Source organism: Talpa europaea (assembly GCF_964194135.1).
Source record: "Talpa europaea genome assembly, chromosome: 11".
NCBI lineage: Eukaryota > Metazoa > Chordata > Mammalia > Eulipotyphla > Talpidae > Talpa > Talpa europaea.
The window spans coordinates 84500031-84516709 of NC_140078.1; the positions used below are offsets into that span (position 1 = coordinate 84500031).

The window sequence follows — 16679 nt, forward strand, 5'->3', positions numbered from 1 at the left end:
ACATTGTAGAACAATAGTTTATAGGATAGAAACATGTCCACAATATATAGTTAAGAAAGTTATGATTGGTATTTACAATTGGTAGCTCATGTGCTTTTAAAAGTATGCCTTTACCTAGAAATGAGGTTGTAAAGATGTCTTTAAATGTCAATAATGATTTATGTGTGGTTGGTAGGATTGCAAGTGATTTGCATTTTCTTCTGAAACTTGCTCTTCCCTTTCAAGGAACATGTGTTATTAGATACTTGCAGTCAAGCCCCTTCCTTCCCTGCATCCCTGTTCTTTGGCATTGCCCCACCCTACTCTGATGTCACTCTTGTGATTTGTTTTGGCCAACGGGGTGGTAGCCAACAAGATGGCAGCAGAGGCTTGGAAACCACTGGCGTGCCAGTGCTTACCGTGGCTCCTGTCCTATCTCCGTGGGGACATCCCGAGGGGCCACGTTGTGGGAAGTTGGCACATGAAGCAAACTGAGTTACCTCATTTCCGCACCTGAGGCTGTCCTAGGTCACCTGACAGCTGGTGCCCCATAGGTGACCGAGCCTAGCAAGATCTAACAGGTCTGCAGCCAGCCACAGTGAAGCCAGCAGAAAGTAACCCAGCCGGCTGAACCTTTCCGGCGCCCAAATTTCAAAATGTGCTTGGTTTGCCACTACTTTTTTCTGGCTACCCACTACCCTGCGTTATCATAGCAATAGGGAGCTAACAGAGTGTATGTTTGTTGTCAGAGACTGGGGGAACCGGAAGAAAAACGCAACCACCACCCTAGGTTCCTACCAAAGGTATTGTCAGAAACGTTTCTGAACAGGCCAGAATGGCAGATGGTTCTATAAAGTAGAACCGATGCTCTAACCTGGACAAGGCGCTATGCTGTGGTCTGGGGGAGTCACGAAGTGGAGGGACACGAAGTCCCCATCTCCTGGAACTCACACTGAGGTCCTGGGAATTCCTCTCTGCACAGAGACCGCTCTCGGAGAGATTCCAACAGTTATATTAATATGCTCCAGCACCAAAGAGCTTTCAATTGCTGGAGTTGGTTAGAAATGCATGAGTTTGTCCTCCACACGATTCTGCGAGCACTATCATGTGTTCTTTTTTTTTTTTTTTAATAAATTTTATTGTTATATTCCCCATACAATTGCAGCCCCCCCATTCTGACCCCAATCCCTCCCCTCCCACCCCCGCCCCCCTAAAAGTGTCTCTGGTTCATAGTTTTTTGTTGATTTTGATTTTCACTTTCTTATAGTTATTCATTTTCCTGGTCCCTTATTTAAGTTTTCTAGATTCCTGCTATGAGTGAGACCATCCGGTATTTTTCTTTTTCTTTTTGGCTTATTTCGCTGAGCATGATCCCTTCCAGCGCCATCCATGTTGCTGCAAATGGCATGTGTTTATCTTTTTTGAATGCTGAGTAATATTCCATGGTATATGTGTTCTTGACCAGAGGCTGTTCAAGCCGCCCGATGAACTGGAAGCAAGGAGGTCTGTAAGTTGACTTGAACAGAAGAAAATGAAATTAAGCGTCCATGGAGGACAAAGGAAAGTATGTACCTGTAACCTTTCTGACAGCCAGAGACCCTGGGCCAGTTGAAAGTGTGCAGCTGTGGCGCATTATTCCCAGGCAGCCGGGAGTTTACTGAGACTTGGTGGAGACGCCTCACCTTCGGGCCCGGGCTGCCTGCTGGCAACCCTAAGGCGCTCGCTGTGGAAGCTGACAATCTGAGCTAACATCAGGGCACGGATCTCCTCAGACAGAAGGGCACAGGTTGGCATAGTCATGTCTGCCCGCCACCCAACCTTCCTCAGATGCAAATCGCAGAGTGGCCTGATTCCCAGCCAGCAGGCGAGTCTGGCGTTCTCTGCTTCCCACACAAGCCGGGCCCCTGCTGGATGAAGCGCTCATCCGCCCTGGGCGTGATACACAAAGCTCTCCTTCAGCAAGGCCCAGCCTGCCTGGCCGGGCCTTAATTCCCAGCAGTGTCCCCATCACACCCTGCACGCCTGCACGCTGGTTACCTGGATTTGCAGCAACCGGTCCCAGGACCGGGGCGGGCAGGTCACACAGCTTCGTTGTGGATTCGGGCAAACAGATGAATAAATCCTGGGGCCTTAGGTAGAGGTGATGGGCCTTCGACGCTGAAGCAGGGAACCGGACACAGGCCAAGCAGCAGGCAGGGAGGCCAGGAATGAGAGAGGCAGGGGGTCCTGAGAGGCAAGTAGCAACGCCCGCGATCTCCACGCTCCTTCCCCGGCTTCCCTCTCTCACAACGATCTCCCTCATCTCTCCCCCCAGGTGTCTGTACTTACAGGTGCGTGTGCCCGTGCTCATGCTCACAAGTGCTTTTTACAACACCGTGATCACGTGTGGGTGATGAAACCTGGGAAGAAAGCAAAGCTGCAGTGGAGGCCGCAGAGGCTGGCAGGGGGAGGCGGGAGAGAGCCCAGGCCACTCCTCTCCCCTACACTGGGCTGGCTAGCTTTGCCATTCCTGCCTTTTTCCACCTTTGTGCTTTGTTCAGCCAGTGACTGTCATGCTCTCCAGCCAGCCCATTTTCCTGCCTTCCAATTCTGGGCTTACTTCGCTGGTGTCTCTCCCCAGCTAGACTGTAAACACAGTAATGGTTACACCACAAGCAACATGCATGCACTTTGCTAAGTGGTTTATGTGTATTAACTCATTTCACTCTGTTCGAGGGCTCTGGAGAGAAGCATTTTCTGTTATCATCACCGCCGTCATCCCAATTTTCATATAAGGAAAGTGAGGTACAGGGAGGCTAAGGCTACTGCCCAACATCAGTATTGGCTCCCCAGGGAGAGAAGTCATGTGTGTTTTGTGCATCATTATGTGACTCAGTGCCCACCCAGTGTGTTGTGCTGGTCTTAAAGCATTAAAAGGAGTGAATGAAAGGTCTCCATGCAGCTGTTCTTGTGGTCAGAATTCATCTCACTCTCCTTCACTTTCCCATCTCCGCCCTAGCACCTAACACATGAGTAATGAACAAATAATCTCCTAAAGTTGGACTCTGATTTCCAAATAATCTATCCTTGCACACATCACTGTGTGCTCACACTCTAACTCTTGGAAGAAGTCAGACTTTCATAGGTCAAGTGGCTAATGGCGATATCCAGCTCTGGTGCTGCCACAAGGGGCCAGACATCCATGGGAGAGGGGAGGGCTGTGGGCAGGAGCTGGAGGCTGCTTCACCATCTCCCGACCCTGAAGAGCCACGTCCCTGCCCATCTGTGGTGAAGACACGCCAAGAGTTCACTGGCTCACTTAGAACCATTACCTATGACAGTCCCTTGCAACTTCTCTCCTATATATATACTCCCCACACCCGGGCTTCATCCATAGTGGGGGTGGTTATGGAGGAACAGGACGTGATGGCCTGCAACCAGCAAACTAAACAGCAGGTGGAGAGGAAAATGGTGGGGCTTGTAAGGAGAGCCTGAGGTATGACACAACTGTGCTGGTGCAAGCTCTGAATCCCAGTGATCTGGTATCACTGTCATTGTCACTGGCCTCTCAGTTCACAAAGGAACAAAGGGACTGGGAAGGGGGTGGTTTGGACTTAATTCCCTCCATGAACGGCTGTTGGCAGCCCAGGCCAAAAGCAATCTGCTGACTTTGGACTCAGAAGTGGTCACGTCTCGGGGGGAAGACACCAGAACCTGAAAACATCACATTGAAGAATTTTGAAATCAGCTCTCTGGGACAAGAATGCCCTTTGGTTTTCAGTTTTCAAATGTACGTTCTGCTTCGAGGATCTCCTATATTTGCTTACATTCTTTCATCACTAGGTTGTACGCTCCACATGAGAGGACATGGCCACATTCACATTTATCGTCTGCTGTTCCTTTCCCTCTGCCAATTTCAAGGTTTGTTTTGTGATATTTTAAACGTATACAATTTAATTGCATTCACAAAAAAGAAGTGCCACCCCTAAAATAGATTAATTCGGAGCAAATTTTTGGGTGTGTTTCCTGGCTTTCAAAAGATCTTTGGAATCAAATTCCAAGGTCCCAAATTCCAACTTGCTGGAGGAGGGCATGCTTAAGCCAACACAGACTCCCAGGGAAGGCAGGCATGCGTGTACTGGATGCATCCAAATGACACAGCATCCTGCCACTACCCAACAATATTAAGGATTCCTCCCTTTCCTTTTTGAGCAGAATGCCTTTAAAGAAAGCAAGATGATTTAAAGTAATTTCTAAAATTCAACCATGAGATGTCCCTTAAAGACAGACCTTGCTATTAACTTACCCATCAGAGAGCGCATACTGCTGCTAGAAATGGTTTCAAAGTTAATTTTAGAAAAGATTAAAAAAAGGAACTCTAATATTGATGCCTAATAGATGGAGTACTATAAGAGTAAGGTTTAAAGTGATCATTTAAAAAATAGTTACATTTTATCTCAGTAATTAATTGCAATGTATTTAAACACAAACTCAGTTTCTTCCTGAAAGGATAAACAGAAGATGAAGCTGGTATACAAAGTACTTGCACAGAAAATATCTCATTTATTACTCACAATGCTTTGGACAGGTCCAGCCCCATTTTCCATATGAGGAAACTAGAGGGTCACCACCTAGCTAGTAACCAAATTATTAAAAAATATAGACAATAATTAAGAGTATGAGACCTGGAGTCTGACAAAAATATGCTCAAATTTTGATGCTTCCTTTCACTGGCTATATGATTTAATAAAAATGAGTAGGTTAGATCTGGACTCAAAGTAAGATTCTGGAAGTCAAATCATATGATACAGTTGCTAAGGAAGTTATGAGGAACAGAAGATAGAAATACATGCACGCTTTTGTCAAATGAGACATTCCACCAGCATGGTTGTCTGCTCTCTCTCTATTGTGTGATTATTATGGTCTAAAAATACTTAAAAGGGAGAAGGGACCCTCTCCTATGAACCCTTAGTGATATGTTGATGGCATTTGGTGTTTATTACACACACACACACACACACACACACAGAGCCTCCTTGATAGAGCAACATGAAGCAGTTTACATTAAAACTCAACACTGCAACACTGTCGGCTGGAAAGGGAATGGGCTGTGCCCCACCAGTTGAGCAGCCATTCTGGGCTCAATCCAGACAAAGTTGAGGATTTTACTGAGCAAAAGGCCTCCAGCTAACACTGAAGGGCCAGAAACATTTAGATTATAATTGTATTCCAGAGTCAGAACCAAATGAAAACCTGCCACCACATTTGGTTTGTGAAATTGTTCCTAAAACCAAAAAGCCAAGTGTCTATCAGTTCACTACTGCTACAATAATGCTGTGTAACAAACCACCCCAAAGCTCAGTGGGTTAAATCAGCAATCCTTTATTCTGTGGATTTACAGGGGCAGCTCTGCTTCATTGTGCAGGTCTGTTGGTCTGAGTCTTCTTGGTTCTTCAATCACCCTCAACCAGAGGATTTGCTGGGGTGTGTTCTTCTCAGTGCAATGGCATAAGTACAAGAGGGAAAAAAGAAAACACTCAAGTTCTTCCCTAAAAATTGCCACCATCAGCTCAGCCCCCACTTTAATGATCAGAGCAAGAGGCCAACAATGCCAGGGTCCAAATGTAGTGATGTGCTCTCTGACAGGGCCATGACAGTGATGCAGAGCCGGAGGACACCAAGAACTGGGGCTAATCATTCAATCAACTACATTTCACTTCCCTTGTTCTCACATCCCATGTTCTCACATCCCTCCACTATGAAAACCATCACCATCCTGATCAACAGACAACCAGAAGTTATACACAATCACTGTGTGATCCATCTAGATCTCATCTAGATGTGAACTGGACCCATGAACTGAGAAGACAAATTACTGGCCCATCCTCGCCCTACACAATATATAGTGGTATAAAATGGGCAGGATAATCACAGTCAACAGCCCATTTAACAACAGGAAGGTTGGTCCTTAGTAATTCTGAAATCCCTACAGGCAAATTAGCCAAGTTTCCATGCGATGGGGGTAGGAAATGTCTCTTGTTCCTAAGAGAAGGGAAGGCAGGGTAGGGATGTGTGTTTAGGAGGGGAGATCCTGTCTGCATTCTCTGCAGATCCTGGTTCTGTCCTCAGAGACAGACTTTTCCATCATCTTCCTCATTTGCTTCTGAGGAGGCCATTGAAACTTACACCTATTTTTTGGTGGCTAAGAAGTTTTCCCTATCTACAGAAAGTCAGGGAGTCGGTGGTCTCTTACTTTCTCATAATTTCAGACTCTTTTAGTTCAGGTTGGCAATATCACTTTCTCTACAAACTTAGTGGATTTTCTATGTATGTGATTCCAGCTCATTAATGTGTCAAAATCACATTTTGTTTTTCAAGACACACTTCTCTATCCAGGTTGGGACCTCAAGTACCATCTTATAAAACTTTAAGTTTTATAGGAGTGTGAGCTTTTGTGCAGTTTAAATATCTACTAAAAGTCATCTGGTAATATTTTCCAGCATTATCACCCCCCCTATATCAGACCTTTTCCCGGAGGCTCCTGCAAGCCACCTGGAGCTGGTCTTTGTCTTATCTGTTATAATCAAACAACTCTGCCTTGGACTTGATCTTTGTCTGCAAACTGTATCTTAATTGTAGAACCTTTTCCTGTCTGAAGAGGCTGATAAGAAACAGTTTTATTTTCTAACCCAACAGTTTTATTTTCTTAACTTGAGGCTGCTTGCCAACACCTTTTTTAGACCTTTTTATTTAAAAAAAAAAAAATAACAGCTCTCTTCTTCTAAAAGATTCTATATGCATTTAGGACCTTACTATACATATTTAAAAAAAAATTTCCCCTCTCCGTATGCCATTTTATTTGATTATGTTGCTCACTACTGGGTGCTTATTATACTCATGTAACCAATTAGTGGGTAGAAAAATCCCAGTATTTAGATTTGTAAGTATGTAATGTTCCACTTGGACCTTAAGGTCTAATTTATCTATATGAATCAACTTTTCTAGAACTCACATTGCTTGAGAGGCATCAAGAGTACTACAGAAGTACTTAGAATTTTTCATTGCACTATGTCTAAATCTCCTCTTGACCCCCTATTATAGAGAGAAGAAATGGCACAGCAGGATTTGGCTATTTCTAGGATTTTTGATATCTCACCTTTGTCTCTTCCAGTGCCTTGGGTAAATAGTCTATGGATTGGAAGATTCTGGAGAACACTACTATTTGCTGGTAGAATGATTTGGTTCTGTCAAAAGCACTATAGAGAGCACCTCAAGTTTATGAATGAAAAGTTCTTCCAGAAAGATCTAACACCCAATTTTCCACAGACTCTAGACCAATTTACAGAGTGTAACAATAGTGCCTCAATTTATTACTGGAAGAATTAACTGTCTGTGGCCCATTACCCACCTTTGCAGAGCTAAGAAGTTGAAGACTGTAGTAGACATATAAACACTACAAGAATGTGTGTGCATTTTCCACTAGTGACAAGAGACTAACCCATCAAAAGTATACATTTTTCTCGCCATAAAGGGAGAGTTCACTCGCTTATCCCTCAGAATCTCTGCATAAATTCAACTTCTAGAAGGGGGCAAATGGACCAGGACTTCCTGGAATACTGGGTAACAAGGCAGGTTTGGCCGGTGCTCAACCTTCTAGGGTTTGCAGCTCTCACTAGACACTTACATTCCAATACTTCCAGATCTTCCATAAATTATGGAGGCTGCAGACTAGGAGGGCTTGACCTGGCTCTTTCTGAAGAGGATGTCAGCCATTTCTCAAATTGCAAAGAGAGGGGCTTTTATTTCAACTGAAATACTTGGCCAGAAGGCCCTGACATATTGCCTTATCTCACAAACCAAAATTGGAATAACTACAGTGCTTAAAATTCAATTTCTCTTGGTGAACAGATATACTTCCCTTATGATGTTCTACTTTGGGTCTAGTAAGAGGCTTTCTGTATAAATATAGAATGCCACCAATCTCTAGGCTGCCCTGGAAATCGGCTAATCACACAGTCCATGTCCCAGTCCCCAAAGGAGGTGTGTCACCTTAGGTTCTACTGAAAGGAGTATGTTAGTCCATCAGCCGGGGGAGAGGCCTGGCAGGACAGTCAAAGATAAATGCTCTGAGCCAACAATAATCACAGTCCTCTGCAGATAAAGTCAACTTGAGTCATTGTTCTCAGAATCATTTTGAGCCGCTCAAAGGCACAAAGACTTCAGTGGAAATTCCAGACTTCAACTCAATACACAGCTGAGATGAATGCAGTCCAAAAATTTCAGTATCTTGCTGTCACATATTGATATTGTAATGATCCTGTAGAAATGTCATGTTAATTGACTTTGTGATGATCGTGACTGATGGAGACAGGGGGGCAACTGAGATAAACTCTTAAAGTTATCAATTAAAAAGCAATCATTTTGTTTATGAAGACACTTATAAACAGACATGTGAAAGGCAAGAACAGATAAAAACCTGGCTGTGCAGAGAGGCTCTACCTGAATTAAAATTAACAGGTGGTCTGAAAAGTGGTGTAAATATAGGCACTGAATTTGAAGCAATTTTAGATGCTTATAGACTCCATGCTCACAGTTCTGAAACCTCCCAGGTCTGCCAAGAGCCACCAGGGACTCTAGCTCTGTGAAGTGGTGTACCCCCTACCCCAGTGGCTGCAGATTGACGGGTGCCAGTAACACACTAGAGTTGGCCCTACCCACTCTGTGTGCGAGTCTCCTGAGCTTTGCCAAGAGGTTCATTACTTTCCCTTTTTCTGCCAATTGAACTGTATGCTTCTAATGTGGATTCTCCCAATAAACTTATATTGTGTTTATATGCATTTGGCATGCATTCTAAGTAAAACCTTCCTGCTTATGAAAGTTAGCACTCTAGTGATCCCAAACATGATAAAACCTATGGAATCTGACTTTCATGAGCACTGGCTATTCCACCAACAGAAATTAGCTGCAAGTGATCTAACTGACATGCTAGATAGGTGGTTAGAGTAAATGTTGAATTGTGGATAAAGTCTTTCAAAAATAACTGTAGTCATTCTTATAATTGATTCTTTAAGCAGTAACCAAAAAAATGGGATCAATTACATCTTTAGACATCTCCTGAGTTGTAAATATAAAATCATACTGCCAAGAAAAAGAGGAAGAGTTTTTCTGTGGAGTAAATTCAGCTGGAAGAAAACAAGAGGAAACCTAGCCTTCATTGTCTTATACCACTTTGAATTTAAGCATGTGTTGAGGGACTATTCCTGGTTCTTAGAGTGGTATTAAAATGCAGGCTTTGTTGGGCCTCCCCGGTGGCACAGCAGTTGAGCGCTGGGTTGCAAAGCTGCCCGCAGCCTCTGCAATGCCGGTTCGATCCCCAGCCCCCGGCGAGGGTCCCACATGGCGCGCAGACCTTTCCTGCTGCCCGCTGCTCCCCTTAGCAGTGTACTTCGTCAGTCTACCTGCTCTGCTCTCCCCTCTGGCTCTGGTGAATTCTCTCACCCTCCCGCGCTTCTGACTGTACCCAGTGCTTGTATAAATTAAAAAAAAAAAAAAGAATGCAGGCTTTGTCAAAACATGAACAGCTTAGAATCTCTGTTGTACTCACACGGTGTGGCCCAAATTTGGTATTTACACCACATTTCTAGTCTGTATATATTCCTACCTCAGTGAACAGCATTGTGAATACCAGAAACCTAGAGTTGTCCCTGACTTTTTTCCTTTGTCTTATCCCTATATGTAATCTCCAAATCCTAATAATCTATTCGTATTAATTTACCTTGAATGTACCCACTTGTTTCCATCACAGCACCACCATAATTCAGGCTCTCATAATACACAGTGAATTTTTGAAGAAATCTCCTAATTGGTCCCATGACTTCAGTATTATTCTCCCTCACACCATTCTCTGTACTGCTGCTGGTGTGATCTTTCTGAAATTTCAAGAGAACCCACTGCTTAGTCATCTTTAACTCTGCCCCTATGCTCGGTATACAGCCCTTTTTTTCTACTTGGTCTGTCTTCTCATCAGCACACTAAACTAACAGAAGGCCCCAAATGCTATTTCTTCTAATTTTTCCTTCTCTTCAAACTTTGGTTTTTGTTATTACATGCCTGGAGGGCTTCCTCCCCAACACCAGTCCCCAGGGAGAGAGATGGAAATAAAGAAAGCCAGAATTGGAATTAGAAATGGGTGTGAATGAATGAACATTTTGATGTGCATAAAACAAGATCTAGAGGACACTGGCAAGAAATATTAAGAAGAGAAAAGATGAGAAAAAAAAAGAAAAGAAAATGGAGCCCTTTGAATTTGGGTAAAAGTCAACAGAGTGGGGAGGCCACCCAGACAAACCCACCTCCAGGAAGAAACTTGACCAAGCTGGCTGCCACACACCACTCAACCAAATACTGCTGGGATACCGCCACCCAATGTGCATGTCACTGTACCAGTGGGAACTTGACTGACTTCTAACCTGGCTTGCCTTGGAGATCTGAATTAGACTATTCAGCCTTTTCTCTACTTACATCCCCACCCCATGCCATCTCCAGGCAGCTGGGAACACTATTACAAGGACATCATGGGCTCTTGTCCCCTGGGATGCTGTCCTCAGGCCCCAAATAAACGTTTCATTGTTCCAACTTCCCTTCTTTAAAAACATCCACTAAAACTACTGGTGAGAATCCATAAGCAACGGAGTTTTAGGGGAGAACTTAGGGAATGGTATTATTGCATGATATACTTTTTATTTTTCTATATTTGGAATTTTTATAGTGCATGTGTTTAACTTATCTCTAAATATTTTTAATTTCATTTTCGTATCATCACCTTCAAAGATACTGATTCTGTGAGGAAAGGTTCAGAATTCTGATCTTACAAAGGTCTGCACAGACTCTATTAATGAGTCAGTTTTGAGGACTGTGGTTGAAATAATTGGTTCCAATATAATAATGTAATTGACATTTTAGTTTTTTAAGAAAAGCTCCAACTCTGTTATACAACCCATTTTTATTGTTTCCTTTTATGTTGTAATAGCTTAATTCCACTACAAATACACATTCTCTAGGTATATTAGATCTGAATTATCTCTAAGAATTATTATAGCCCGGTAGCCATTTTAATAGTTAGCTACATTTTAATAAAGGGTCTAAGAAGTAATCATTGTAAAGCATGTGTTTGTGCAGTAAATTTCACAAACCATTAAAACGTCAACAATTGCAAATGTCAGGATTTCTTCAATTCTAACTTTTTTAACACTAACATCAATATCATTTGATTAGCTTCCAAAACAATAGATATCCTTAAAATACAAAGTAGAAAGTTATTATAAATATCAACTTTGGTATATATACAGATATAACCTCTTTCACTAAAAAATTTTAAGTTTTTGACTTTGGAAAAATATGAAGATGTACAGGTATTATAATTAACTTTTGAAAATATCTATAGACATCTAAATTTCAGACATCAAAGCATCTATTTCTTTAAACTTATCAGTTATATTTTCAATACATTCTCCAGCTTTTAATTTTATCCCATCAATTACAAGATAGTCCTCTTCATAGTGGTTTCCAAATGGGCTGCCTACAGGAGCTTCAGGAGTGCATTTAGATAACTGTGAAAATAACCATGCGAAACATCAGAACTATATCAAACTTACTTGAAGACCAGTCTTACTTATTTTGAACAAAACATAGTCACTAACTCTTTAAACACAGCAATTATAAAGAGTTTTCTGTTAGGCTGTTGGTCAAATAATGATCCCTATATAAAGCATAATATATAATAACGTGTTTTTATAAAAGTAACTTATTATTGTGGTCCTATCTCTGTTTTCCTACTGTACCCATTCTTCATTTTAATTTTATGCTTTGGAAAAATGTGATCATTTAATTCTGTGACTTTTCAATATTTATTCCCAAAATTAATTTCATAGAGAATATAATTTAAAACTGTCTTAGTAACATTTTCTATAATCATCTTCTTATAAATATCTGCTTTGCATATGAATAATAATAGCTTACTCCCGCTTAGTGGGGAAGGACACTGGTAAAAATAATGCAAATTTCTAGTTTCATTAAAGATGGCGTTAATTTCACATGAACAAAAAGAATATACATGTAGTTTATACAAGTATTTTCACTCATCAAAAATGTACCTACCAATAATTCCATGAATTATCTTATTTGCGTATGCATTATCTAGTTTGTGAATTATTCATTTTATAAAAATCTGAAATTAATTCTCTCCCATTGCTTGCAACATCAAGGTATGTCATTCAGTATTCATAGAGGTAAAGAAGAACAAAATTAAGATGGTGACTTTACCGAAAATAAAAATCTCATAAAGTATTTCCATAACAAATATAAATAAACTCTCATTATTCATGTGTTTATGTTTTTTTTTTTAATGTTGCTACTCTTCTACACTAGTCTAAATGCTTGAGGGTAATCAACTGGAAACCGCCTATGTAACATAAATGATGACAACATCATCAAAACTACAATTTTGAAAATAGGTCAAACAATATCTGCTCAGCAAATAAACACGCTCAGTACTTTAAAACTACCAGGTGAGGTTTTCAGTGTGTTTAGTTATATTAGAACACTTTCTCCTACAAACAAAACACATCTTCAGTTTTTAGTGGAGTTAACTTTAGAAGCATGTCAATTTTTCCTACTAACTAGAAAAAAAGAAAAGGGGAAAAAAATTCCTGAGGCAATCATTTTTTTACTTTTAAACTAGAAATTACTCCAGCTTTGATAGTTGGTTTCACTGCTATTCTCTTCATTTTAAAACGAACAGGGCTCTAAATATCCTGAACCTGGTGTGAATGCCAGACTTATAAAGCTCAGTGTGCAGTGGCTTATGAACCAGTCAGCAGGAGGCACTCACCTGCCTGCCAGCAAGTTAAAATGGTTAATTTTTACAATTCGTAAATGCCTTTTGAAAGTGTAAAATATTACAAGAATCTGAAACAAAAGGCAAGCTCCTTCCTGGTGATGTATTAAAACTATGTATTTTACCTCAAGAAATAAAAATCAGAAGTAATTTTCTGTTCTATAATGTTACTAGTTATAATGGTAAAATAGAAGCCAATTCTGTGGCTGTAAAAGCTCCAGGACACCTCTATAAAAATCAACCTGGCTGTATTTTTGAAAAGACAAACTGCAACAACTGAAAAAACATTGCACAAAACCATATGGTGTTCAAACAAAACATGCAATTGCTAGAAAAGAATAACTGTATATTAACTATATGTATATAAGATATATGTCTATAGATCTTGTTCTATAAAAGACAAGATCTTTATTTATAAAACAGGTTTTTTAAAACAACAGGAGTTCTGGAAAAATTGCATTTACCAGGTCCATGCAAATTGAGGTACAAGCTGGTGTCAATGGTGCTGATTAAAAAAACTATCATGTTTTTCAACTCAGAGCTCTCAACTTTTTATTTTCTTCTAATACATTGAGATCCTTAACTGTAAATGTTGTGCATTTTCTTGATTTCCAACTCAATAAAAGTGGTGTTTAAGAATCATCTTTCTATTCTTATTGAAGTTCTGAATGAAATCACGCGATTGAGATTACATTCTAAAAGCAATCCTGCACACTCTCTGACAAAGTGTGTAACAACTGTCTCATTTATAAATCCACCTTTTTCCTCATCTGAAAACAGACAGACTTGGCAATAAGTAGCTTCTCAAAGTAAGAACGCAGGAAGAGTTAAAGTAAGAATATCTTTGTATTTATTTTCTCCAGGGACTGCCATTGTCAATTCTCTTCTATAATAGTTAACCTCAGCTGTCAGTTACTACACAAAACAGTTCTGGTTTGTCTTATTGAGCCCTCAAAACAATCCTCTGAAGCAAGTGATAAGCAACTTTGCCAAGTTACACAAGTCCTCAGTGGCAGCAGCAAGATCGGGACACAGGCATTATATTCCAGCCAGTGCTCCAAACCTCCCTGCTCCCTTGACTCCAGGCCTATGATATAATCTGGGTGAATGAGTGCATGACTGGCTGGACCTTTAAGGATATATGACTGCTGGTTGCCATTTTTCTCTTGATCTATTTAGGGAACAGCTGTACCACCATGTGTGAGTATCTGCTTAAGACTTATTTGTCTCATACCTACCATTTTGTTGTTCCTACCAACTGGTTTTAATGACCTGGATTTTGAATTCCCATTTTGTTGTGACAGGAACTTTGTTGCTGCTTTGTGGCTGGAAATGTGATGAGGAACACAACAATCGTGGGGCAGGTTTGCAAGGCAAGACTCTGCTATTCGAGCAGAAGTTCTTGGGCATTTTTGAAAAGGCACAGGCTCGTAATAGCGGATCAGGCGACTATGGTAGTACAAGGTCTGGAGGTCAGGACTGGAATGGGGGACAAAGTTTTACAAGGAACAGAGAAGGGGACATTGTGACCATATGCCAAGTGACATTCGCTTCAATAAAGTGTGTGTATTGATGTTGTCACAGGCAGAGTTATCCTGATGCCATCAAGGAGTTAGTCATATAATCAGGGTCAATGGTGGCCTAGGTCCCCTGGGGCCTGCTTCATGATACGGGCTATTGTCTGTAGGTAGTCAAGGAATGCTCTGCTGTGATTTGTGGATAACAAATAGGTCACAGTTGCCCATGAGTGACCAGCTCATAGGATACCACACCATTTGATGTGCAGAGATGTGGAGCTGATGTGCTGAGTAATTTATCAGCCAAATCAAAATTGATGTTGTCATATGTAAGTACTGAATAAGGAAAGTATATATTTCCTCAACTCAGCAGTTAGTCAAAAGAAAAACAAAAAGAACAAAACTTGGTAAGAATGGTGAAACATACTCCCATGACAAATTCTACCTCCAATATGTTAATAATGAGGTTTGGTCCTACAGAATTTATTCCTGTGCATGAACCAGACAAAGCAGCTTTTCCCACAAACTGCTCTTAATCTGGCCCTTTCTCTCAGCTGTAAAGACAGGCAGCAGGAAAGAGGTCTACCTGCAGTGACATCCCAATAACCACAGTGAGCCTCCCTTGGTCTTTCTTCATTTCAACTTCAAGGATCTTAAAATACAAAACAAAACAAACAAACAAAAAACCAAGAAACGCCTTTGCTCAAACACAGGTATATTTTCAAAAACTGATAAATGCATTCTAATTTCTAACAGGCTACTACTTTATTTATCTCATGATAATCAAGGCTAAAGTTTCAGAAGTGAAATAAGTTTTCCATATAATTAAAATGTATATTCAGGAACAATTTCTGTCATTTGAAGAACTTGAAGTTTCTATTTAGGCCTGATAATGACTATCAATACTACCTTTTCTTCCATGTTTATTTCCTCTTCACATTCCTCTTCAGACTCATCAGGTGTTGTGGGCTCTAATGCTTGCTGTAGCATTTGTTCCAGCTCTTTAAGTAAAATTTCTGTCTCAGAGACAACTAAAGAGACATCATTAATACAGTGTAAAAATACTACATCTTAATTATTTTAATCTAATTCATAATGTGAACCACCTAGAAAAAAGACATCTTCTAAATGTTGTAAGATAAAAGCTAAATATTTTGGGGAAAAATTCATATAATTTTCAACAGCCTCTGTTTGGTGCAAAATTATGGATTTCCATGTGGACCTTGAAAAATGTAGGAGACATTCCCTCTATATATTGACCATTCAAGTATGCCTGAAATATCAAAAACTGACTAGATATTTTTGTGAATTTTTAAAAAATCAGACTCCAAGGATATCAAATTATGTTCTTTATAGACCAGGGGTCAGAAAATCTTTTCTATAGAGGGCCAGAGAGTAAATATTTCAGACTTTGTGGCCCGGAAATTCTCTGTCACCACTACTCAGTTCTTCTGTTAGCAGGAAACCTTAGGCATATATATAAAAAAATGAGAGCGGCTACGTTCCACTAAAACTTTATTTACAATAACAGGCAGTGATTGGTATACTGTGAGTCAAAATTTGCCAATCCCAGCTATAAACTACTAAAACTATATGTTTAAGACTGGTAACTTTGTAAATAAGTGGCTAAATACATGATAGTCTATTCTTATACCAAATATCAACACATCTTAATTGCACAAAGGGATTTTTTAAAAATTATCACATACTTAGGAAGTCAGGGTACTGTTTGTGCTACTGTGACATAAATATCTAAGTATACAAAAAATCTGGTAATTCACAAGATTTGCTGAGATAAAATAATCTCCCCCTGGGCCTCCCCGGTGGCGCAGCGGTTGAGCGCTGGGTTGCGAAGCTGCCCGCAGCCTCTGCAGCGCCGGTTCGATCCCCGGCTGCTCCCCGGCCACGGGAGGAGGGTCCCACATGGCACGCAGACCTCTCCTGCTGCCCCCTGCTCCCCTCAGCAGTGTACTTCGGTCCTTCTGCCTGCTCTGCTCCCCGCTCTGGCTCTGGTAAATTCTCTCACCCTCCCGCCTTCTGACTGTACCCAGTGCTTGTATAAATAAAATAAATAAATAAATCTTAAAAAATAAAATAAAATAATCTCCCCTGCCAAAGAAATAAATGGCTATTATAACCCCATAGACTCAACTACTGACTAACAATATGCAACTGAGTTCCCAATTCTATAAAACAAATATTTTCATTTGCTATAGGTGCTTGATGAAGGAAAGATCAAGGAAAGGCCTGCTATCCTAATACAGACAGATGTAGCATCTGAAAAGTCCTTCCAAAGACAGCATGATTCA

General features: G+C 40.7%; 1 protein-coding gene across 1 annotated transcript in view; it reads right to left on the bottom strand.

Moving 5' to 3' along the window:
• Window positions 1-11405: 11405 nt before the first annotated feature.
• The window catches only part of ZCWPW2 (zinc finger CW-type and PWWP domain containing 2), a gene marked incomplete at its 3' end in the record, with an annotated part of 82588 nt that continues 77314 nt past the window's right edge, over window positions 11406-16679 (bottom strand). The window contains exons 7-8 of the mRNA XM_084246563.1: window positions 15280-15401; window positions 11406-11567 (exon numbers count right to left, since the gene is read on the bottom strand). Of these exons, the coding sequence (XP_084102689.1) occupies window positions 11406-11567; window positions 15280-15401 (284 nt within the window). The remainder of the gene's footprint in view (window positions 11568-15279; window positions 15402-16679) is intronic.